At 40.9% G+C, this 25,759-nt stretch overlaps 1 protein-coding gene across 1 annotated transcript in view; it reads right to left on the bottom strand.

Annotated features, from left to right (window-relative positions):
* Nucleotides 1-1,546: 1,546 nt before the first annotated feature.
* casq1b (calsequestrin 1b) overlaps nucleotides 1,547-25,759 on the bottom strand; it is a 39,997-nt gene continuing 15,784 nt past the window's right edge. Inside the window, exons 2-11 of the mRNA XM_036583240.1 lie at nucleotides 9,365-9,458; nucleotides 7,929-8,029; nucleotides 7,073-7,184; nucleotides 6,888-6,961; nucleotides 6,028-6,158; nucleotides 4,625-4,670; nucleotides 4,445-4,499; nucleotides 4,242-4,342; nucleotides 3,434-3,508; nucleotides 1,547-2,290 (exon numbers count right to left, since the gene is read on the bottom strand). Of these exons, the coding sequence (XP_036439133.1) occupies nucleotides 1,733-2,290; nucleotides 3,434-3,508; nucleotides 4,242-4,342; nucleotides 4,445-4,499; nucleotides 4,625-4,670; nucleotides 6,028-6,158; nucleotides 6,888-6,961; nucleotides 7,073-7,184; nucleotides 7,929-8,029; nucleotides 9,365-9,458 (1,347 nt within the window). The 3' untranslated portion in view covers nucleotides 1,547-1,732. The remainder of the gene's footprint in view (nucleotides 2,291-3,433; nucleotides 3,509-4,241; nucleotides 4,343-4,444; nucleotides 4,500-4,624; nucleotides 4,671-6,027; nucleotides 6,159-6,887; nucleotides 6,962-7,072; nucleotides 7,185-7,928; nucleotides 8,030-9,364; nucleotides 9,459-25,759) is intronic.

The raw sequence follows: 25,759 nt of genomic DNA, 5'->3' as shown, positions 1-25,759 counted from the left end.
TTGGGTTAAATGTGTAAAAAGTGGGAGCATAGCCTTGATACAGATGTGTCCCGTGTGTGGATGTGCAGTAAAAATAAATCTCTTGCAAGTGAACAGTGCCTTTAGCCAACAATAGCATTTCAGTAGCTAGCTTATTTTGCTCGTGCTATCAATTTCTCCGAAGTTAAAAGAGCAGCACATATTACAGAATTTAGGGGCGGGATTTAGATATGTATTGTCATTATAAGATCACATCTGGCCCCACAAGACTAGCTCCTTTCCTAGAAAGTAACAAAATATGGTTTTGGTACAAGAAGGAGCATACAGTATATGATATGAAAAATATATATAAATCTGTTTTTACCATAAGGGTACACAAACACACATACAGCCACATACACAGTAAATCAACAACACACAGCCCTTACAGCTAAATAAAGCTGCCCCCAAGGTTTGCCTCCCTCTTTATTTCTCAGAACGCTGTTTATAATGAGCCAACAGCAGGTAACAGTTTGAGAGTATGAGCTTGGACCATAGACCGGTGGTGAATGATGACAGTCTGAGATGTTCGCTAGTCCGAGTCGAGTCTCCAGTAACAGAGGTTTAAGTCCGAGTCGAGTCTCCAGTAGAGAATTTTCAGTTTAGTCGCTTTGTTAGCTGCAGGCATTGCTTTGTACAAAAGTAAACCCCAACTAAAACCTATTAGGTTCAACACAGTATCAAATAATGAAACTTTCATTATAGAAATACCTTCAGTCTGATGATGCTACATGCAGCTACAGTTAATGGAAAGAGGCAAGACAACCTGAAAAGGTTGGTATATTGTAGATGCTAGCGTGTATGCTAACTAGCTAGTTACACACCAGCTGAATAACTAGCTAGTGTATTAGCTAATCCAGCTAAACCTTTGGTAATCTTAGTCTGTAACTTACAAAAACTTCAGATAGATTAGCTGACAACTTCAGCGAAGTTAGCTATCGTGCTAGCTAGCATATTTGCTATCCAAACATGCTAGCCAACCGTTTCAACTTGTTTTGCTTGTTTTCTTTTAAACACCGCGTTTAATACATGTCGTGCTTCTTTCTGTCCATCAGACTAAAGATGTTTCTATAATGAAAGGTTTGTTACTCGAGCCGTATTGAACCTGATGCCGCTGTGAGCTGTGGGAGAACGTCACTGCAGTAATGATGAACAAGTACACTGCAGAACTGACAGGCTTGTTATGTTGGAAACAAAAGGTTCCTACATTTGAGGTTGGTGATCCTAATTTAGTCAATTTTGTCCATTGTCAGGCTGAAATTTCAGTCTTCAGTCTAGAGTCTGAGTCAAGGGTCAGCTAAGGTGAGTACAAGTCAAGTCAGGAGTCCCCATCTCTGATGACAGTCATTGTAGACACGGGGGGTGGGGGGTGGGGGGGGGGTGCTGTCAACAGATCAATCAGGTAATGCTCCTCAAGCTTCAGTGGTGGCAGGGGTTCAAACTGACTGATGCTGTCTGCAGAAAGGCAAGGATTTTCTGATAACAAGTAGTGATGACCATGAAGTTTGGACACGAGATCTGAAGATGAACTTTGAACTTGACTAGATGTTGATGATTTTTGACGTCTTTTGGCCAGTGCTGGCCAACGAGCGATCCCTGAGATGATGGAAGTAGTTGTTTACTCATCATCATCCTCATCATCATTATCATTGTCATCACTGTCTTCATCATTGTCGTTGTAATCATTGTTGTCATCGTAGTTGACGGCATGAGTTCACTCATCGTCATCTTCTTCATCGTCATCTTCGTTATCGTCATCTTCGTTATCATCATCTTCGTCGTCGTCGTCATCATCGTCGTCGTCGTCATCATCGTTATCGTCATCTTCGTCGTCGTCGTCATCATCGTCGGCATCGTCATCGCCGTCGTCATCGTCGTCGTCATCGTCGTCGTCATCATCGTCGTCGTCGTCATCATCGTCGTCATCGTCATCGTCGTCGTCGTCGTCATCATCATCATCATCATCATCATCATCATCATCATCATCGTCATCTTCATCTTTTTCGTCATCGTCATCATCATCATCGTTATCGTCATCTTCGTCGTCGTCATCATCGTCATTATCATCATCTTCGTCGTCATCGTCGTCTTCGTCATCGTCGTCTTCATCATCGTCGTCGTCATCATCAGCTTCATCGTCATCATCCTCGTCAAGGTCATCATCTTCATCAGGGTTAACTTTGCCTGCCAGAACATCCTCGATCCAGGTGTCCAGCTCATAGGCAGTGGGCATGTCCTCCTCATCGTCCATCTCCATCCAAACACTGTCAGCCTGTGGAACAGAGATATGAGTAGAGAGACAGAGAGAGAGAGAGAGAGAGAGAGAGAGAGAGAGAGATGCAGATAGGAAGAGACAAAGAGAAACCGTGTGAGAAACACACTGAAACACATACAAAAACTGCCTAAATAATAAGAATAAAGATAAACTCCTCCTGAACGATGCAGTAAAAGGGAAAATAAGTTAAACACAGAAACCATTCTTACATTATTATTAAAAAGCTTTAGATTAAATCAGCCAGACAGCCCAGAGACAGTCCAGCACAGCATTCACATCGGATGTGGCACGCAAGTGCAGCAGAAATGAAGTGCAAGCAACTGTCCATCCAGTCCACACTGACAGCTCTGTCAACTAACCTGAAGGGACTATCAGCCTTTAATTTTTCTCCTTTCTGATTGTTCTACAGCAGGGGTGCACAGCTCCGGTCCTGGAGGGCTGGTGTCCAGCACAGTTTGGTGATTTACCAACTCAAACACACCAGATTACACTCATCTGTTAATTGCTAGGTTAAATGGTTGTGTTTAAGTTGGGAAACTACCAAACTGTGCTGGACACAGGGCCTCCTGGACTGGAGTAGTGCACCTCTTCCTTTTTTTTGCATGTTCAAAACATGATGGCACCAACAATAGATATTGTGACAGTCAGAATCACAGGTTTAGGTCTAGTCATCATTATCACAGTTCACCACTGGTGTACTGTCACTATTAGGGCTGACCCTTCAGTTTGGGCTGTAATTAGTACTTTTGATCATACAGTGTACACGATTGAAATGGCAATGACGGGTGCCTCACAAATGCTTCAGAACTGATTTCCCTTAATATAACATAGAGACGGACCAGCCGTGGCAGGCTAGAAGAGAAGTCCAGGCTGACAGAGAGAGAGTCTGGGAGAGGCAGGAGCGGCAAATACAGACAGGCAGGTCAGGACAGCAGTACCAGGCAAAATAGACTCAGCCTGTGAGGGACAGTCTGAAAATAGGGAGCTTGCAAGGCAGAAAGCAGGACTAGAACACACAACCCTCTCACAAACTCTCTTACAGACCACAGCCGAGTATTTCACGCAACGGACAGGCATCGTATCACAGCCCCTCAGGCAGCGAACAGGCTTTTAACACAGCTCTTCAGGCAGTGGCCTTACATCCTTCACATCCACCACGCCGATCTGAGGAGAGGAGAGGTCAATGCCGAAGGTCTTCTCCCAGTAGGGCACCAGCTGAACGACAAACACAGAGGTCACAGGACACGGTCATGATTTACAGACATTCTTTAATTCACTAGCCCTGTGAAAAATGCTTATTTCTCAACTTATTTTACTGAAACACTCACTTAACTTACATTTTTAGCACTGCATCTAAGTTTGGTTTACAAAATACAGTGTAAGTGTAGCTTACTCAGAAACACAGTGAACGTGGCTGCCTCCTTATAAGCTGAAATTGCTGAAATTTTTTTTTTTTTTTTTGTTACCCACCAATATATATACAGTCTATAACTGTAGAACTACAAAGTGCACCTATATAGTAAGTGGAGCTGATAAAATGGACAATGAGCGTAGAAACAAGTTATGCCTGATCGGCGTATAAGCATGTTCTCTGCAGAGGATGTGTTACCCTGTTTTCACTGAGAACTGTGACCAGGGATGTTCAAACATTGCATTTAATAGCAATGCCGACAGTGATTCGCAATTGAAAGCCCTTTTTAGTCTGGGTTCAATCCCTGATCTGAGAAACTGGTTATGAATTTCTCAATCTGGGGCAGCCCAGCATAATCAATATTTAGAGCTGCATAATCATGGTTAGCATAGTCGGTGTTTGTGTCGGTTCTGGGACACATCTTGATGAGCTTCTCAAAAACACTATGCTGAAGTATCTGTGCTTTAGAGAATCGTGAACTTTAGACGATCATAAGAGTGGGATCTGGTTTAGCGTTAGGTTTGTGGAGGCTCTCACCAGAGGGAAATCGTCCGGGTCAATCCAGATGATGCTTAGGTCAGGATTTTCTGTGTTCTCGCGGGCCACCTCCTTCAGAATCTCCAGGAACTCGAAACCATCTATCCAGTGTCAATAAAGACACAATACCAGAATGTTGAATGAATAGAATGATTATCATTCACTGTTATGAAATGTAAATGGGGTTGAGATGTTCAGGGTACCGGGGTCAGTTTCCTCAGCAAAGGCCACAATGTGCTGCCCATTGATGTCGTCCTCCTACACCAGAAAAAAACCCCAATATTAATCATTTTTGCCATATTAAAAGATGTGTTTCTATTAGTTTAGCTAAAAAACATGGGATATCTTAATGATGTATGTAGCGTTCTTGCTATCAAACCTACCCAGGTTTCATACATGCTATGGGGTTCCAACTTTCTCAGAGTTGGTCTGAAAAGAGAAGAAACTGATTCAGTCCCTCAAGAACACTGTGAGCTTATGGGATGCATTCATGTAGTGAACTTGGACCAAAATTAGGCATTTTTCATCAGACAGATTAGCTATTAGCTCCCCCTAATGGTCACTACCGGTGAATAGGGCAGTACATATCCCAGTAATCTTTGCCAGTTGAGTACTGAAAATCTTAGATTTACATTTCTGGTTGTCATTAGAATTAAAATTGTGGTAAGACTGTAAAAGTGCATTTCAAATAAAGGATTATACAGAACAGATGGTTGGAATCTCATCGTTTTATTGTTTAATCATAGGTTACTATTTGCAAATAACACAACCCTCATAAAAGTTTATGAATGGTTTAACATTAGTTTGTTCATTATTATTAATTAGGTCATAAACACGATAAAAGTCATTAATAAGAAGTTATAACATTAATAAAAAGGGCGAAAGTGAGATGTTATATCTGATGAATATGAATGTGATTAAGCTGACAGGTTTAATGTTGACTGATAAAGACAAGTAAGATCAGTAAAGATCAAAATCTGAGGTTTAACAGTATAAATAAGTGAGTGTTCACTATTAGGCAAACAACAGGCCTTTTTTATGTGCTATAAATGCTTATTAATGGTTTAAGGTCTTTATGACCTTATTAATAACCAATAATAAACTCATTTTAAACCATTCATGAACGTTTAAAAAGGTTTTCTAATTTTAAACTGGTACCTTTTCAGGTCACTTTGCAGTACAAAATGTAGCATAAATCCAGCCATGAGCGATATATTAGGATTTCCTTCAGTAAAGAAAAATCAGAATACACTTAGTAATGATCCTACCAAATTCTATGAATGTGGGTTTTCTAGAAGATGAGATTTTTTGGTTTGGAATTTGAAAAAAATTTGGATTTTTAGAAGAAACGGTTTTAAAAATGGCTGCTGAATTGCATTATTCAGTGAAAACTCAAAAAACAAATTTGTATGCTTTAGTACAAATAAAATAGACATATTTGGACATTTTAGTTACAGAAAACAAGCTTTCCAATGATGACATGATGTGCCGAGTGTGGGCGGAGCTAAGCCTTCATTAAAGTTGCTAACTTTCGGAATGCAGTTTAGACCCAAGGGGAACCCTGATGAAATAAATGTATTTCTGTTGAGTTTTGACGTTTATGATTATAGTTTAAGACATTTACACAATTTATCCATAAATCAAAACCAAAATCAACATTTCTCCTGTAGTGTCTTGCCTTAATTAGTTGAATGATGCTTATTTGAGCAGACAAAACACCAAAAACCTTTGATTTCTTCAAATTTCCAAAAAAACAAGGCGTCTCCAAAGTACAGCCTGAACATACCTCTCATGCTCCTCGATGTAGTCGACCAGCTCGGCCTCAGTGTATGGTTTTCCCGGGATGGTGACGGGTTCCTCCATGAAAGGCTCATAGAAGTCCACCTCATTCAGGTCCAGCTTCAGCTTCTTGGCAATCTGAGCAGACGCAGCAGTTTGGACAGTGAGGAAAGCCGATAGCCAAAAGCAACAGCAGCACTAAGTGCATAATAACAAGATTACTACAAGATTTTTGTTTACAACCAAATATACCGAACATTTAAACGGTTACAGCACGGCACTGACGTGGCTCCTATAAGAACCTATCACCTATCATTACAATAAAATGTATCAGATGAAAAATGCAAATATATAAATACAGTTTATATTCTGTAAAAAAACAATCATTTCTTTGTCCTATATACAGTCACTCCAAAAATATCTGGACGCTTTAACCCCTTCAAATCCCGGGATTATTATATACTAAGGCTCATCATGAACTCATAAGTGTACATTTTGGTTGCAAACCTGCAAAAATCTGTTCTGTTTTAAAGAAACACCACTTGGTTTGACACTTTTTTTTCCTTACACAATGAATATAATACATTTCTAAGTTTGGCATAAATGTCCAAAAACTTTTTGGGGCCACTGTAATTGAAAGGTGATGATAAATATGACACATATTTGTATACACTGAAGCTCTGGGCAAGTATTTTGTTTAAAACTATGCTTTCATATTTTTGCAACATATTAAAAGCAGCAGTAACTCTTATTTCCATTATATTATAAAAAAAAAATCGTTTTCAGTATGTAATTTTCAGAGGACCAACCATTTTATTTATCTAAAATGATTTGCAGATAAAAATATCCATAATGGGCTTTTCCTACTTTGGGATCGAAGGTGGCAAAGAACTTGACGAAGGGATGGAACTCTTCAGCGGCGTCATCGTACTCAATAAAGTCTGAAACATGGAGAAGGTCAACGTATGGATTAGTATAAAATACCGACAGGGCAAAATAGGCTTCTGGGTGACTGTACTGCACAGCATATACAGTCACTGATCTATACTTACGGCGAGAATTCTCGGTTTTAAAATATCCCACCAGCTTGATGTCCTCATCGAGGTTATAGAAGCCCTTTAGCTCCCTTTCATTGTCGATGATCTCCACTGGATCCTCAATGACCTGAGGAGAATGTGGTCAATGGGTCATTAATAATTGGCAGTTTTAAATTACGTTTATTTCACTTCAATATGGCCTCAAAGCTTGACCAGTCAATATACCGGTCCTAAAGAGGTCAGTGTCTGAGTTGATCCAAGTAACATCCACTTATAGCTGACAAAGCCATGAATGTAACCAGTTGTACTAGTTGTTTGGTTTGGTCAAGTAAACAATATGTATATTTGATGGGATGGACCAATGACATCATCCACTGCAAAAACAGGCACAAATGCTGCTGTTGGTTGTTGCTTTTGGCATCATTCATATATTGAATACTAACTTTACTGCATTTACACCTTTTTAGCCAATTCAGTGCAACTTCATCCTGATAAACTTGGAAATTCATGACTTTACAAGTTCACGAAAACCATCTTCACGCACCAAAACTCTGACTTTACAAGCTGATATATCACCAATCTCTGACACTAGGAGAACACAGCTGGCTCTGGTCCATCCCAGTAGATCCATTTTTAGCTCACGTGATACATTTACCAGTTGCTGATGACCACCTGAATGCAAACAACTGGTCATTAGAGCTGAGTAGTCAGTTTGAGTTGATAAGAACCATCCAAACAGGCCATTAGAACCTCACTCTGTGATTCTGAGACTGAGACAGATCTAAGTAGTGAGTTACATGCAGATAACAGCTGGAACTCTCTTAGGCAGGTTTCCAAGCCAAGCTCAGAGAGCCAGATCAGCGTGACTCACGTCATAGAGGAATTCCACCAGCGTGTCTGCAGCCATCTGCCCATCGTACTCAATGATCTCATCATCAGCGAAGATGTAGATGCTGTCCACCTCCTCCAAACCTGCCAAAAACAGAGTATTCTGGGTCAAACAGCTACTGTTGGCATCGACCATGAGGATTGTTCTTAAAATGTGGTGTATGCTTGTGGTGATGAGGGTTCTTCAGGTCCAGTGAACAGCATCAAAACAAACTTATGAATGCAACCGATGAAGTTTCTTCACCATAATCCTGGGCCAATGATTGATATTACACAATATCATGATCATTTATGTAAGTGCTGATATCATGAAGTCATTGTAGTCTATGGTTAGAAAAAAATTGTATACAGTAGAAAAGATTGCCCTTAATTTTAATTCTGGTTGAAAAGGCTGAAGATGAAAATGAGCTAGGCCGTCCAGAAGAAAGGTACCAAGTTTTGGTTTTCCACCAAGCAAATGCATGCAACTCAGAGCTCAGAAGAAATATTCGCCCAATGTGTATTAATATGATAATTATATTACCATCAGGGACAGTGCAAACTGTGAAATTCTCACATGTGGTACTTCATAACTGAATTTGGGTTATGATAATATGATTTATCTCAATAATTCCACACATGATAGTTATCTGTCTAAATATACACACTTAAAAGATGGTTCTTCAAGGCTTCCTTAGTTAGGAAAATGGATCTATAAAGAACCATGAACACCCAAAGAACGCTTTGCATGAATAACAGGCTCTTTAGACTGATGTTTTATATAGTTCTAAATAGAACTTTCTTGAAAAGTGTCCTTTTTAGAACCAAAAAGGGTTTTTCTACAAGTTTGACTTCATAAAATAGAAGAACCTTTTTTGGTGCTATATGGTTCTATATAGAACCATCTATTGCACATTCTCCCTCAATCTGAAGCATTAAACAATGCAAAGAATGCTTTAATCATGCAAAGGGTTCTTTGAGTGTTTATGGTTCCATATAGAACCATTTTCTTCACTAAACAACCTTTTTTGACATTTAAATTTAAAGCTTTAAATAAAGACCTGGGCCTCTTTTAGCATCTAAACTGGACCAGATACGTAAAATAGTTCATAGACAGCCAGACTAGTGCATGCAATCTGTATGAACACCAGCTCATTCTCCATAGAGATGCTGTTTCATGGTTCACCAACAGAGGGAGATGTTCTATTTTTGGTTGAACTCTAGTTCCAGTGCGTCCTACAGATGTTCCAGCACTGTGGGGTGCTGTAAACCAGCCGTTTGAATCTGGCAAATGGCCAAAGGAGGAAGAGTGATTCTTTTAATCTTGTCCTTGTGTGTTTTACAACCACCCCGAGAGGGGAGAGTGATGGTGACTGAGCAGCGGAACCGAGCGTGCGATTATTGTGTTGGGGTTCAGAGATTGCAGTACGAGGCCATTACCCAGTTTCTTGGCAACAGCAGCATCTTTCTTCTCGTCCACCAGACCGAATCCGATATCCTCGTCGTCGAGATCGTCGAGCACCTGGGCGGCGAGCTGCGTGAGAAGAGAGGAAGAATCACTGCAGCGTTACACATGTGCAGACGGGCGGAGAGCCCAAAAGCTCTGATGTATATCTATGTGCAACCTGGGTCTCAAGCTGCAAGATCAAGCAAGAGCTTCTCATAGCTTCCCATCTCCTAAGGTACGTGCGTGCGCATGTGTGAGTGTTCGTAACAGCTGGGCCCAGAGCGCCTCGCTGTAGAACGCTTAGGATCGTACAGCCGCTAATACTGAGGGCCTTCTCTGAAGAATGGCCCATTGAGCACTGCGCACCACCAGGTGGGATCTTTGGAGGGTTTCTCACATGCTAAATATGTGCACAGCCCTGCTGGGACGCTTCCTTGCAGACTTGCAGCCATGAAAGCAAAAACAAAACAAGCTGTTGGCACTAATCCTGTGAAATTAGAGCTGTTGATGCACAGCTGCCCCAACCAATGACAGAAGAAGAGAAGATGCATGTCTAAAAGGCTAAAAAGGAGGAGATCATATGCAAGCCTACACATATACATGGACACGCAAACATCCACCAAACTGTACGTTCACTGCAAGACCCTCTTCTGTTTTGCCGCAATTACACAATAGACCTATTTTGCAGAGGACAAGAGTTGCCCATGTGTTGCTAGTAGACACTATCAAATCTTTTTTTTTCTCTTATTGCATAAACCGGCAGTGCCCTGCTTGTTTTCATCATTACATACTCCCTTCCTTCACCCCTGCTGATGAGTAATCACAATGTTTATTGCAGCTGCTGCACATAAAGATCATTCAAAACCAGCCAAGCTCTCCATTCACCACAGCCAGGGAAGCAGCATCGTGAAGACTCGCAGCTTTAATGAGTCACGTTGGCTTAAAATCGCTTGAAACTGAACCAGATCTGGTCCCGTTATTACTAGTTAATACCTATACCTAAACCAAATGCTGTCACTGAGGCGGTGCATGATCAATTCCTTTAGTTTTGAAACATAATTGTACCATATTAATTTAATGCATTGACTCCATACATCTCAGATTGTTATTTTCTTATGAAACGCTATAAACATGCCCCTTTCCCCTGGGAAAGTGAATGTGGTGTACCTTTAAAACTCATTGAAGAGAACGCTTTGCCAAAATTTTCACTTAGCCCAGATGTAGTCAATCAACCAAAACATGGTTAATGTCCAAATTTTGCTTCTTTGGTTCACTGCTGGAGGCTAACGTTGCTAACAAACACTAGAAGTCAACGGTCACCCAAACTGTTTTGTTAAATGCAACCTTAAAACTTCTCTCAACCAGCTCAAACCACATCCAGGTCTTCGTTAAGGTCACATAACAGGCCCAGCAGTCATTTAGTGGGGCGATGCCCCACCAACCGACAGTCAACATGCCCTAATAAACCAACCACTTTTTGTTTACGCTTCTGTAGCAACAGGCGGCGAAAAACAAAGTGAAACAAAACTTCGAGCGTGCTGCTACTGTCGCTCTGCACATGTGGCATAAAAGGCTGCAATGATTAACACAGGAGAGTTGGCATGCATCACTCTGTATTAGCTGCATTACAGGGGTGCAGTGCATGTGGTGGGAAGATAAACGCTCCTTTGAACAGATCTGCCATACATTGCTCACTCCATATTTTACTTAGCTGGGGACGTTGAGGTGCATAGACATGCTGTTTTGATCATTTTTTAGAATTTACAGTAAGTTATACTGTGTTATACTGTATAATGAAGACCTGGATGTGGTTGGAGTTGGTTGAGAAAAGTTTTGGGGGATGTATTTCTGGAAAAGATTTGGGTGACTATTGACTTCCAGTGTTTGTTAGCAGTGTTAGCTCCGAAGCGAAACTAAAAAAGCTAAATTTGGACAGCAAATACATCGTGGTTGATTGAGTACGTTTGGGATGAATGGAAAATTGTGCACCACTGCTTTAAGAAACACAAATTGGACCATGTTATTTTTTTTTTTCAGGACATTTACATTGTATGTATACCTTTCGGGGCTAAAACTGTACCTGTACAGTACCGGGTTTTTCTTGATTTGCTACCAATTCGTCCATCTCAAACTAAAACTTAACGCTTGAAAATGTCAGCAGTTGGATGGATGGATGCACAGAAGGATAGACGAAGGTTAGATGGATGCATGGAAGGGTTAGTAGCTGTAGTTGCGTGCACAGGAACATACAAAGAAGGTAGCAGAGGTTCGGCTTCTCGCTCTCCCACAGCTAAGCATTGTCCTTTAAAGAACGCACTGCTTTGGAGGGGCACAAGCCACATTCAAAAAATCTGCAATAGCATCGCTCTTTGTTTGCTTCCTCATTTCGCAACTACGTAATGTGGCAGAAAATACCTCAACAGGTGAAAGCAGTCCAGACAAACCAATCCTGGACAGAGAGAAAGGAAGGATGCCATTCAGATTTTTTTTGATCAGGCTTTAGTGATAGGCCAACAAAGACTGGGGTAAAAAGAAAAGAAAGTAGAAAGGAAGGAGAGAGGAAGAGGGAACAGATCGAGGGCCTGAACATACCTGGTAGGTCAGGGCGGCGGGACTTGTTAGCAACTGCAGAGAGAAGTCAGGTGACTCTTTAGAGTTGGATCACAGAATCATGCAACTCCAGAATTCACAAGAGCAACCAACGGCACGCAGAATCACCAGGAGAACACAGCCCAGGGTAGAGCGCTGAACTGAGGCGTCGACAGTCCAACAGCTGTCAAACGCACCACAATGCAGCAAAGAACCACTTAAACGAAAGTGCACACTGGGACACTGTCGCTCGCAGGACGACAGATTCACACGTGCTGCTCCAGGCTATGCAAGCATTTGCACCTCATGTCCACTTTACCCCTGACTATTATTAAACAGTTCTCATGTAAACAAAGTCCTTCAGAGTGCTTGACGTGAAATGTTCTGTTCTAGAGAAACTTGCTGAGTCAGAAATGTTCACAGTGGCGGCGACAGGAACCATGAAATGCTTAATAGCTGCCTAACTGAGAGTTATTACAAAAAAATGTAATGCCTAAAATATTATGGTCATTTTGAGGGGTCTGATATGTATATTTCAGGGCCTGATATAAAGTTTTAGCCATTTAAAGTAGTCACTTGACCCCTAGGCCGAAACTAGGTCAGAATTTGTGAAAGGGCAACTGATGGCATCAAACCATGGTGGTCAATGGGGGTCTTCTTTATGATACAATACCATGGTCATATTTTCTAAAAGCATGCAAAAATAAGTCATTTGTTGTTAGTTATGCTGTCTGACCGTTGAAGAAAGTAAAAACTTGTGGACAAAGGTATTTCAGTAAGTTGTGCACTTTTGAAGTTGCTATATTTTGCAATGCGCTTTTTATTTTAAAGTTTTCAAACATAAAATCACCAAAATAGCCAAACAATTTTATTTAATCGACATATATGGACACAAAAAAAACGTGTGTAGACTTTGCAACCCTGTGTTTTAATCCGAGAAAGTACAAGATGCTTCATGCGAGTCTGAGTGGAGTGTTGTCATAAACACCGCCCCCTCCAGGGCCTGCACGGTAGTTCATGTGGCGAGGCCATGCGCTTTTGTTTGTTTTTCTTTTACAGCTCCAGCTCCGCCCACTCATTAACACACCTGCAACTCCTCTCTGGACTCATTAGCTCCCTCATACATACACACGTGTTTGTAGCCGCTCTTGAGGTGAGGTCTCTGCTTGGCAGATTGTTTAGTTCTTGGTTTGTGTTGGTCTGAGGCTGACTCTCGGCTTCCTCGCCATAAAAGTCTCACCTGCCTCACCTTGTTTGTTACAAGTATCTGGAGTCTTTGGTAGAGACTTTTAGTTAAGTCTTGCTATTGGCTGCAGCCATTGCACTGTACAAAAACACAGCTTCAAGTAATGAACCTCTTGCAGAGAAGCTTGCGGTATGTAGGACAGAACTGTAATCTTTAGCAAAACAGCTAGCTCTAGATTAGCTGAATTATGCTAGCTAGCATACATGCTATCCAAACTGCACGCGAGTCAAAACTTTCAAATATTTTTTTCCTCTTTACTGTATGTAGCACTTCATTCCATGCTTTTGTATGTGTACTCCATACCACTGGTCATTCCATGGCAAATAAATGGCTATTTAGGGTTGTAGATATCACGATTCCCTGGTTCCTATTACCACCATTATAAAGAAATTCGAATCGGTAAGTTTCCCTACATCAGGGCTGCCCAATCCTGGTCCTGAAACTCTACCAACCCTGCTGAAACCATTGAGCCAAATCCCTTTACAAAAAAACCAAAACCATTGTTTTTAATCCTAATAGTTTCTAATGGCCTTTCTTCAGCAGGGCCCCTGCAATCCTAATCTAACAAACCTGATTCAGGTAACCAAGGCCTTCAGGGGCATCTGATTATTAGAGTCAGATGTCTTGAATCTGAACTCTCCAGGGTGGTAGATCTCCAGGACCAGGACCCCTACACTATTTCACATCAAACCACACTGGAAGTCCTTTTTAACAGCTTTGGCATACGTTTTAATGGCAGACATAGAGCCGACGTGTTACGTGGACAGATACACAGTAAGAAACGTTCCATTCCACGTACAGTTTCTTTTCCAAAGCATGGCACGGTGCAGGAGAGTCGCTGGAACCAATCCCAGGAGGTGCATGCAGGACTTGTGCCAAGTAGTTGCAGCAAACTGTGAGATTTCATTTCTGAAATGCTTCCTTGAATTAAATATATGTGCAACAAAATAGAAAAGAACACAGATTCAATTTATGACCGTGAAACATTCTCAGCTGCTTGCTGGCAGTAAATTAAAGCAACCAGTTGATCCTTTTGACACATCCAGTCAGATGGGCTTCCCTTGCCCAGAGTCTGCCTGTTCAGAGAAATGCACGTTTATCCCATATTTCCTGTCTGGATAAACTCTCTATCCCGTGAATGCTATGGGAAAAGCAGTAAGAACTCTAAGATCTATGCTTTCAGACACTTTTTAAGCACATCACAGTATTGTGTTCCCCTATTTGAGCTCAAACTGGGGGAAGTTTGACTGCAACATGTTCACAGTGTTCACGAGTCGCTTCATGTGAGGCCGAGACAAGTCGCAGTCTCTGGGGTGCGAGTTCGAGTCAAGTCTTGTGTATCTGGGGTGTGAGTTTGAGTCTTTGGTATTTGGAGTTTTACTCTTGTTAATTACTCCATGCAAAAGTAAACCCTACAAAAAAAAACCTGTCTGCTTCAAATAATGAGCCTTTCATAATAGAAAACCCTTCAATCTGTAGGGCTACATATGGTAAAAGCAGTGTTCGAAGGTATGCTAGTTAGTTTTATAGCTAATCTAGTTGAATTTTTAGCATGTTTTAAGGCGCCTGTGTCAGGCTCCAGTCCTCATGGGCCAAAACACTGCAGACTTCAGCACCCTGCTTCATTAAACACACCTGATTCAGCTCATCAGCTAATTAGCAAGGCCTTCATGAACTATCCAAACTCCATGCTAGTCAACCTTTTTTAAGTTGTTTTGCCTCGTTAATGCTTTGTTCTAGCTGTTAGACTGAAGGTTTTATCTAATGAAAGGCTCGTTATTTGATGCCATACTGAACTGGATGCCGCTACAGTCTACAGAAGAACGTTGCGGCAGTTATCTCTGCTTAAAAGCACCATTAGAACCCTTTCTAATGGGAATTGGTCTCATGCTTTCCAATAGAGACCTCTAGTCTCCTGTAGAACACCTGTAGATCCCATTAAGAAGCCACTAAAAGCATTTAGAATCAGCCATTGTTCACCTCTTAAATGAAGCATCCCTTACTTTGTGATATCATCCCATTAAAAAGGCAAAACACATTATAAAACCACCAGAAACCAAAAGAAACACTTGGTTTCTGTTGGGATTGGTTTTATGGGTTTTTCGGCAGGGCTGACTGTGCATGTCTGTAGCAAAACCGTCAGGCTTATGAGGTTGGAAATGTTTTATTCCCTGACCACACTGGCGTCCAAATTTAATCAGTTATGGTTGGGGTTTTTTCTCAGGCTGCAATTTCATATGTCTTGAGTCTCGAGTCGAGTCTCGAGTCCTCATCTCTGTTTAAATCGAAACGCCAAGTGAACATTTTGGCAAATAAGTGTTCTTTAACACAGATGTTTATGGGATGTCATAATCCAGATTAGCGCTCAACTGAACACTGTAATGCGCTTAAAATATTTTAAAACCTAATTTGGATTTACAGTGCATCAGGTACGTGCACCAATAACAGACTGTTCATCAATACTAACATGGTCATGACGTGAGACCATCAGTACCAGTGTAATAGATCTTCAACAGACCACATCAGATTTTATTTATACATTGCCCGTCAAAACTTTGGTGACACCTTGGCTTCTTACGATATGTTCAAAATAAAGTTAAAATGATTTTCGCTATTACTTTTCAAAGAAGAAACCAGAACTGCAGAGGTGTTAATATAAAACAGCTATATCGATGGCGACAAATCAACAAAGAAAACTTTCGGTTGTACAACAATTTGAAACCAAGATGTCCCCAAACCTTAGACTGGTAGTGAACATGTTAAAAGAACACTCCAGTCAGACTAGGAAAATCACCTCCTGGTGACATATCTAGAAGGTGGGAGGAAGTTTTGAAAAACCACATCTGCTTCCGGGTTGGATTTCTTTGGGTGCAGGCTGTTTGGAATGTGTTTCTTTACAGTAACATTGGCTATCTAGCTTCCTTCCGCTGCAGCTTTAGCTTCTCAATTCGTCCAACCTCCAAGAAACATCATCAGAAGGCCTAGACTGGCCAGAGTGTCCCTTTAAGTGCTCTACCAGTATTGTATTCCCAATTGTACGTCTTGGTGCCAGGCTGAAGTTGGACATGGTTATGGAAAGCCAACAAGCGGTTTGGATGAAGTTTGGGTTTGATCAGTTATCAGAAGGCAGCAGGTTGTTGGTGTGAAGTTTGGTTTGGTTGGTTACTGTGAGAACGATGACAGATGACATGACTCAGACATGAGCAACAGCCGGCAGCACGCATTCAGCAAGAGAGAGAGGGAGAAAAACACAGGCCGTCTGTTTTAGGCGCTAAGAATACGTCATTTGTCTGTCTAAAAATGTAATAATGGTGGTACAGTTTCTGTCACTCATTGTTCAAAGCCCCCCAGACAATCGTTCCGCGCTTCCCGAGAAGGAAATGAATGCCACTTAGCTTTCGGTTAAATGAATGGGGCTGAGCCACCCTTCTCTGATCTTCCCATCAAAAAAAAAAAGAAGAAAAAAAAAAGGAAAGTAAACTGGTTGGGGTGCAAAATTGAACAGTGTTTTGAATGGATGTGACCCCAGAAGTCCCACTGAATGGGTTTGTGGAAGGAAAAAAAATGCTTTCGTAGCTTGAAAGTCTGCAATACAGTGCAAATATTAAATGCTTGACAATGTCAGAAAGGTCAGCCGGCTTCAGCTCTGAATAGTTTGAAGTTGGCACTTTTGTCCATTGTGTTCTTTTTTGGTTGTTTTCCCCTCTACGTTGCCAGCGCCTTACATTTATCCTTGCCAACTTTAATAAAACCAGGGCTTTGTCATAGAGACGTAGATTGCCTTAATTACATTTCATCTGGCATCAGTCAGAGTTGGTGCTCTGCAATTAATTTGTTGAAAAGCCTAAACTCACACATACACGCATGCAAACCGCTGTGGTCGTTGACGTCATGGTTTCCTGTCTGTGTTCTGAGTGGATTGCGCTGGTGAACCATAAGAAGGCGAAGTGTAGCTGTAAAAGGGCCTATAAGAGGTCAGTGCTAGTAGAGGCCTCAAATAGGCATCACTTCATTTGAAAGCAAATCTCTACCAGTGTATATCTGTGTTTATATAGTACTCTGCAAAAGCCAAAAGACCACCCTTCATTTATTTTATATCTAGTCAAAATGGTCAAGCGTGTCTACTCTTGACCTTTATTACATCGTCCATTCTTCTCAGGAGGCTCACTTTCAGTTTCTCAAAGAAATCTGCTGGGATGTTTTTCCACACCTCCAAAGGTTTTAGAAGTTGGTTGATCATTTTCTGAACGAATCAAACCCATTCAGTGATGTTGAGGTCTGCACTCTGGGGTGGTCAGTCCATTGTTCAGCTTCTTTGTTTGATGTGTTCGTCTCCTTTTCTCAGTGAGGTTCTTCTTGACAGCTACACATCCTTTCAGACCCACAGCGCTGAGTCGTCTTCTCACAGTGGAAGGATGGAGAGAAACACCTGTGGATGTTTTCAGATCTGAAGCAGCTTGATTTTCTCCTCTCTCTCACAGATGAGAGCTTTAAGTGCTGTTTATCTGATGGGGCCAGCTTTGGTGGCCCACCAGACCTTGCATAGTTGGTGGGAGTCCCATTTTCTCTACATCGTTTTAGTGTTTTGAGCTCCAGTTTTGGAAACTCCACTTTTTTTCCACTTATTTTCCTTTGACCTTATTCCAGTGGGCCATCTTATATCTAACCTTCTCAGAAACACCTCCTAAAAATGAATATCTCATACTTAAAGGCCGTTTTTGCTGGAAATCAAAAAAATGAATGGTGGTCTCTGACTTTTGCACACTACTGTGTTAGCGTATGTGCTCTCAGATAAGGGTGCGATGCTGAGAATTGTCCGCAACAAAGTGAGTGGGGGTCTCATATGTGCCAAGCCTACGGAGAATGCTTGGTATCTGTTCATGCAGGAGCCTGTTCTCCACGTTCTCCTTGGCAACCCAAGGCTTAATGCTGGCTGCTGTAGACGTATGATTCATACTTTCTCCACTATTACACAGCATATGTTTTTTCCCTTTCATTTCCAGACATTTGGCTTCCACAAGCTCTCACATCTCCTTCACCTGTACTCAAAACTGGAGCCAGAACCCCACCACCACCAACCCAACCCGACCCTCCCCATCCAGTGCCATGAATGACTCATCGAGCCTCTGGCATCACCTCAGCTTTGGCTTTCTACTTCTTCTCTATCAACCTCAGAGGACCCCACTTGATGATGTTAGCACTGCTCTTGTTGTTCTAGCAATATTTCTTAACCATTCCTCTCTCAGAATGATATTACACAGGCGAATCTTTGCCAAGAGGCAAAGCAAGCTGGACCTTTGCGCAAGGCCTGCATACAACAACGATTACAACTAACATGGATTGTATAATTGAGGCCATCTCCGATGTTCAGGAAGGGTTCTACCACAATACTCATTTCCATTTAAACGCAGACCAAGTAAGTTCCCAATGCTCGTATTTTCCACCAAAGCAGAGACAGAACAGATCTCACCAATCCATTCAATTCAATAGAGACACTGAGCGAGTTTACATGCACTCAATAGTCCGATCACAGCTTAACCAGTACACAAAAGCCATCCGAGGTACAGAACGGATAACTGGCTTAGCCCGAAAGCGCTCTACCACACATTCCACCACAGTGCTTTTTTTATAGGTACACTTTTCACTTCAGTTGTCAAAACTGTAATATTTCACAATAACTACAGTTTAGAAATGCACCATGTTTCTTATATAATCCTGTAGTACTTTCAAAACTGACAGGCGTCAAAGAAACTGATTCATTCAGTCCACTGGCAAATTTAAGTCATTTATCAAACATGTCAGATCTGTAGAGTCACATTTTAAACCTCCCTTTTAAACCGCTGTTTAAAACCAAGTTGTCAGATGAAGTGAAAGTTGTGAGAGCACTTTGAATGCTTTAACGTCTAGCCGCTCTGAGTTATTACAGCGCTAATTATAAGAAACAGCACCTTCAGTAGCTTACCACTGCGCTATACCACTGCGAATGACTTAACAGTCATCTTACTAATAACAATGTCTTTGCGTGGAGTAGACTGCCTTAATTATATGTCTTTTTCAGTGCTGCAAGTGTTCATTAATCTCAATCAAGAATTCTCGACTGACCACCTCAGTTGTTGCAGGTCTTAGCTGATGCTATCAAACACGATGGGCCAGATTCATAAAACTCACTATGATGTTTTAGCTGCTTGTCCTGCATGTTTCCTGATTTTGGGAGTCTAGTAAAAACAGAACAATATAATTTTATTAGTAAGAATTCAATTTACACTAGTAAAACTTTTAGACTTATATTGTGACTAATACAAATTATTTTTTTAGTCAAATTTTTATTTCACTAGTAAAAATAGAATTTTCACCAGTCAAAATTTAAATTTCACATGCGAAGTTTAAAATTAATATTAATTTCTTTTTACCCTGCGGTATTTTCATCTATGTTATAGTCAAGAGCCAATCAATATCAACATGTAAATGAGGTCATACTGTCTGGTTGGCTGCCAAAATAGATGTGATACAAGAAATGAACAATGAAACAAACAAAACCAAAATTTTCAGAAACAGACTGAAAATTCACTGATGTTAGAGGAGAGGGCCTGACTCGCAATTTCCGTTCATCCCAAAGGTGTTCGGTGGGGTTGAGTTCAGGGCTCATGTCTTACTATCTTTTGTTAGTTAGAATTAAATTTTCACTAGTAAAACTTTCATTTGTATTAGTCGGAATTAAGGTTTTACTAGTTAAATTTAGATTTTAGCTGGTCCAAATTTAATGTTCACATGTGAAAAATAATATTTACTATTAAAAAGGAAATTTTCACATGTAACAATATAATTCTTTATTTTAAAAAAAATAAACTTTTTAAACTGCTGTATTTTGACCTGTGTCCTAAGAGCCAATCAAAATCAACATGTAAATGAGGTTAAACATATTAAAGACCCACGTCAAGTGTTGGCTCCCAAAATTGACTTGACAAAAGAAACCGACACAAAGAAAACCAAAATTCTCAGAAACAGAACTACAAGTGCTGGCAAATAATAGTGAATAGCCTGATGAAGATGCTTTGAAAGTTTATCAGAAAATGTGCATACTTAAAAAATAAAATTTTAAAATTTTAAAATTCAACTTTTAATTTTAGGAATTATATTTTAGCATCTTTAATTTGACATACGCTAAAGTTTAACATTCAATTCTTTGAACATCGACATGCTGGAATTGTAATTGCTATGGCAAGCTTTATTTCCAGGGAATTTGGGGCTGAGAGGTGGGGCTAAACGGCTGTAGGCTGAATAGCTGGATCTATGGAACTGTGGCATTACAAAAACAATGAATTCAAAACAGGCTGATTCACAGCTTCATTTCCATATACAGACTCCACGGGGACTGAATAGTATGTCTTAAAACTGCATCAGAATGTCTCCATTCGGGCCCTTTAGGTGGCTTTGTTTCAAAGACTGCTGCAAGCAGAACTGCAGCAACAGAGCATTACACAATGTAAAACTTTAATCACCTTCTTCCTTAGCAAAGCAATAACCCGCCCGACCATGCGGTACTTCAGCAGTACAGCTTTATGTTCGACCCCTTGCTGGAAAAGGAGCATTTGTTTCTCTGTTTTTCGAAATATTGCATGAATATGAAAGCTACGCTCCTGCTGTGATTTGTGAAGCTGGCCGTTTGATGTATCCTGCAAATAACCGAGCTTTTCCAGGAAAGCGGGGAGGGGAAATAAGTTAATGAGTTAATTACGCGTTGATAAAACTTCTTCCAAACTCAATTTTCTTCCAACTGGGAAATATGACTCAGTCTCGCAGGACTGACGCATTCTGTGCTGCCCAATCAGCTCGCGTTCACATTTTGGCCATGAGCAGAAACAAAATGAGCTTTAAGTATTACATTTCGCGTTGAACACCAGCAACATCAACACTATTAAAGCAGCAAACTGCGCTTTGGCAATATGGATCAGCATACAAGCCAAAAAAAACAAGTATGATGTCTGTAACAGAAGAATGGCACATTTAAAAGAGCCATTTTGTGAATTGCAAAGAACCCTTAAGAACCCTTGAGGAACCTGTTTCCTTGATAGGATGTGCATTTCAATCACATTGGTACATTATTCAAAAATTGTGCACCGGCCAGCCTCCTTGTTTTTACAGTAATTGTCCATTTTATCAGCTCCACTGACCATATAGAAGCACTCTGTAGTTCTACAGTTACAGACTGTAGTCCATCTGTTTCTCTGCATACTTTGTTACCCTGTTCTTCAATGATCAGGACCCCACAGGACCACCCACAGATCAGGTACTGTTTGTGTGGTGGATCATTCTCAGCAGTGACACTGACGTGGTGGTGGTGTGTTGCGCTGGTGTGAGTGGATCAGACACAGCAGTGCTGCTGGAGTTTTTAAACACCTCAGTTGTCACTGCTGGACTGAGAATAGTCCACCAACCAAAAACATCCAGCCAACAGCGTCCTGTGGGCAGCGTCCTGACAAGGTAGGAGTGTCTAATAGAGTGGACAGTGAGCGGACACAGTGTTGCACCAGCACAACACACACCAACACACCACCACTACATCCGTGTCACTGGAGTGCTGGGAATGATCCACCTCCCAAATAATACCTGCTCTGTGGTGGTGCTTTGGGGGTCCTGACCACTGAAGAACAGGGTAACAGAGTATGCAGAGAAACAGACGGACTACAGTCTGTAACTGTAGAACTACAAAGTGCACCTATTAAGGTCAGTGGAGCTGATAAAATGGACAACAAAGGTCGTTCCAAAATAGAGTCTCCTTGCACTAAGCCTGAATGAGAGCTGGACTGAATGAGCTGTGAGAATGGCAGCCGTGTAAATGTTCGGCGATGGAAGTGTGACACGGTCAAGTCCCCTGCTGCTGGCTTCACACTGCGTGGGGCGTCAGAGATGGCAGGAGAGACCGGGGGAGTGGAAAAGCCCTGCTAATAGCATCAAGCTGCGTGCTAACTCATTCAGATGGTCACCGTGGATGACGCACATTAAGGGTGGCCTGGCCTCAAACAGGACATGCAGTTAATTTACTGAGTCACTGCAGATAGACACTGATTAGAAGGCTCGATGTTGGGTTCCGTGAACTCTATGTTTAACAGGGCCACTCAAAGCCATAACGTGTCTTGGAAGGCGACACATCATCTACTCTTAAAAAGCATCGCTTGACAAAAAATCATGGACAAAAATACGTTTTATGTCCGAAGGTTAGTAGACTCCTGCTCACCCAATATTTTTTTCCAAAATTAAGGGCTTTTACAGGGACCCCTTTAACAGTAATAGCCTCTACTCCTCTGGGAAGACCTTACACTAGACGATGGAACATTGCTGTGAGGAACTGAGTGAGCATTAAACTTAACAGCTCATCCCAAAGAGATCCATCACTGCAGTGGATGCAGTTCCACTGCTTTACAGCCCACTGCTGGGAGGCTTTATACCCCTCTAGCTTACGCTTGGCATTGGGCATAGTGGCCTTAGGCTCATGTGCAGTGTCCTATTCAACAGGCAGTCTGGATACTTATATAATGTAGCTAAAACCAGTAAGTCACGCAGGGTCGGTTATTATATTAGCAAGTCTATTTTAGATGACCTAATAACTTGATGAAGTTCGATGCAAATGAATGATGATTTGGGCATGCAGTTTCCATAGTGCTAACTGGCTAGTTGGGCATTACTTGTTGGCTACATTAGACCAAAAACTAAACAATCAAACTTCGAACACCAAAGACGTCTTGGCTGATCAACTATCAATTTAAGACAAGGGGAAAATTTGGAATTATTCTTGAGTAAAGGTCAGTCTGGTGACCGTATGCCCTTTTATATGCAGTCACAAAGCAATAAGCACATGATTTAGAGGGGTGACCAAAGTATAAAACTCTATTGCTTGACTTTTTTTCTCTATGGACCATTCACTGAATTACTTCCACATTTAAAAAATCAACATCAGTATTCAGACCTTAGATATTTACAAAGATTGTGTTATGAGCGATTTAAACCCAATACATTAATAGAGATAGTAATAAGCTAATATTAGTAGTAATAAGCTTTCTGTTGAGAGGTGTCTGTCCCAAATCCTAACCCCTAAATTTACACTTAAAAAAATAATACCTGACCAATTTTGTGTATTTATTAAATGTTTTTTTTTTTAATCTTTTACATTTCTACTGAATTGAAGTTGAAAGATTTCAATTTATTGTTGTTTAAGAGTTAAATTGTCAAATGAGATAAAACTTAAAAAAATGCTATTCCACCGTTAGTCTGTGGGCAGAGGCTTATTTTAGCCATGCCCCTGTCTTTTAAAGCTGCATCCCTGTCCATCATGGCCACATGGTGAGAAGTTAGGTTCCATTGTTTTGAAGTAAATGTGCCCCAAAGTCAGAAAGTCAGTGTGGAACATTAAGAACTGTCATTACCGAAAAACATTTTCTGCAACTAAGCAAACGTCTTTATGTTTTAAAGAAAAACGTGAGGATTTTATGTCTGTAAACTGTTCAAAGCTGTGTTTGCTGGTCATGTCCTGACTAGCTTTTTGAGTTCTGTTCAAAATTAGCAAAAATCGTCACGACCGAAACATTTTAATTTAGTCTCATGATTGTTCTGGTAGTGACAAAATGTAATTTTAAATCATTTATTTTAATAAATAAACCTGATTCTAATATAAGGTCATTCAAAGCAAAGAGATCTTAGTCTAAATTCTGAAAGGAGTTTGAACTCTAACTTTGAACCAATTTGGTAGAATGACCATATGTCAACATCATAACAGTTGTAGGTCCGACTGTCCCACCATGTTTTAGTAGTTATAGGGTTATAGAGTCTCCCCATTCGTCTCAGCTATTAATAAGTAACATGATGTGCAGTAGACACTGCAAGCTGTACACAAACAGGATTGCATAACACTGTACTGGGTACCCATGAAAGATTTAGGTACTGCCTAGAAATGCATGAGTCACTCTATGGGAGAAACACAACAGGCAAAAACCATGAAAGATGAACGATCAAGCTGTGACTGGTACACAGACGCAGTAAAATCTGACATTTAACAAGTACTTTAACAAGTACTTTTCATATTTACTTCAGCTGTTTGTCCTGTCTTTTTGAGCATCTGTACACATTCCCGAATAAAGAGTACGTACATCTTACTGTTTTATTGCTGAAAGAGCCAAAAGGTTGATGCATTTGGAAAAATAAAAACAAAAATAAGCAGACTAATCACAAAACCTTTGGTGCTTGGACCCCTAACAAGCATGGCAGTAAACATGTAGCAACATTGTTTTCTCTCAGCATGCAAGTGACGTGAAGACACGACTTTAAGGTTTCTATCTCAGCAGTCGGTTTAGATCATGCACACATACTGCCACACATACTGTCAGCTTGGATTTGTGGGATGTCAGTCATAACTTCCCGCATCCAGATGACAATAAAATGACCACACAGTGATCATGTTTCTAGTGGGTTGTATTTTCTACAGATGCGGTTAAATGATTTTAGAAAACTAAATGCTGATGTTTTTGTGATGATATAGTAAAGCTTTATACATGTAGCTGCCATTGAAAAGGCCTGTTTAATTAGCCCACTTAATCTTTGTCTCAGGAACTGTTTACTATGGATGTGTTCACTAGTGAGGGTCATAACCAAGTCCATACTGCAGAAATGTGACCTTCTACACACAGTGCACCACACTGCTAACTATAGTTCTACACTGAGTGTTAATGTCTGATCTCTGCTACGTTTTTGCCATGTTATTCCTTTTGCATCTATAATGTTCATTATACATGCCTCGCTGCAAGAAGGGTCCGGGTTCGATTCCCTGGCCAGGTGACCAGGGTCCTTTCTGTGTGGAGTGTCTACGTGGGTTTCCTCCGGGTACTCCGGTTTCCTTTCACAGTCCAAAGACATGCGGTCAAGCCCTTTGGACACACTAAATTGCCCCTAGGTGTGAATGTGTGTGTAAATGTGTATGTCTACTTGTCTGGCCTGTGATGGACTGACGACCGGTCCAGGGTGTTGGGTGTAGGCTCCAGCCCCCCACACCGCAACCCAGAAGGATAAGTGGCTTAGATATGTATGTTTATGTGTGAGTGTTTGTTATATATCTCATAAGCTAAGCTTTTGATGCTGCTATAGATATTTACATAATACTAGCACTTACAGTTGACTGGGGCAGGTCTAGCAGGGCAGGAATTTCTGTGGCAGAGGTGGCATCCTATGATAGTGCCATGGTTAAAGTCACTGAGCTCTTCAGAACTGCCCATGCTCGTGTATAGAGACTGCATGGCTATGTGCTTGATTTTATGCACCTGTTAGCAATGGGCATGGCTGAAACACCTGAACTCAATAATTTGGAGGGGTGTCCACAAACTTTTGGTCATAGTGTATTTATATGACATATAAAAAAAGATCAAATTCAACAGTATTAGCATTTACATCTGCTCAGATTTGCCTGACCTACCACATCCACTAAGATTTAGACTGTCACAAGCCTCTCTAAATTCAATTTCAGAGTTCGTCTTGTTCGAGGACTGTTAAAGTGCTCTTTCTTCCATGC

The sequence above is a fragment of the Colossoma macropomum genome, unplaced genomic scaffold, assembly GCF_904425465.1.
Source record: "Colossoma macropomum unplaced genomic scaffold, Colossoma_macropomum, whole genome shotgun sequence".
NCBI lineage: Eukaryota > Metazoa > Chordata > Actinopteri > Characiformes > Serrasalmidae > Colossoma > Colossoma macropomum.
The sequence above is the reverse complement of the archived record's forward strand: the minus strand, read 5'-3'. Positions and strand labels throughout refer to the sequence as shown.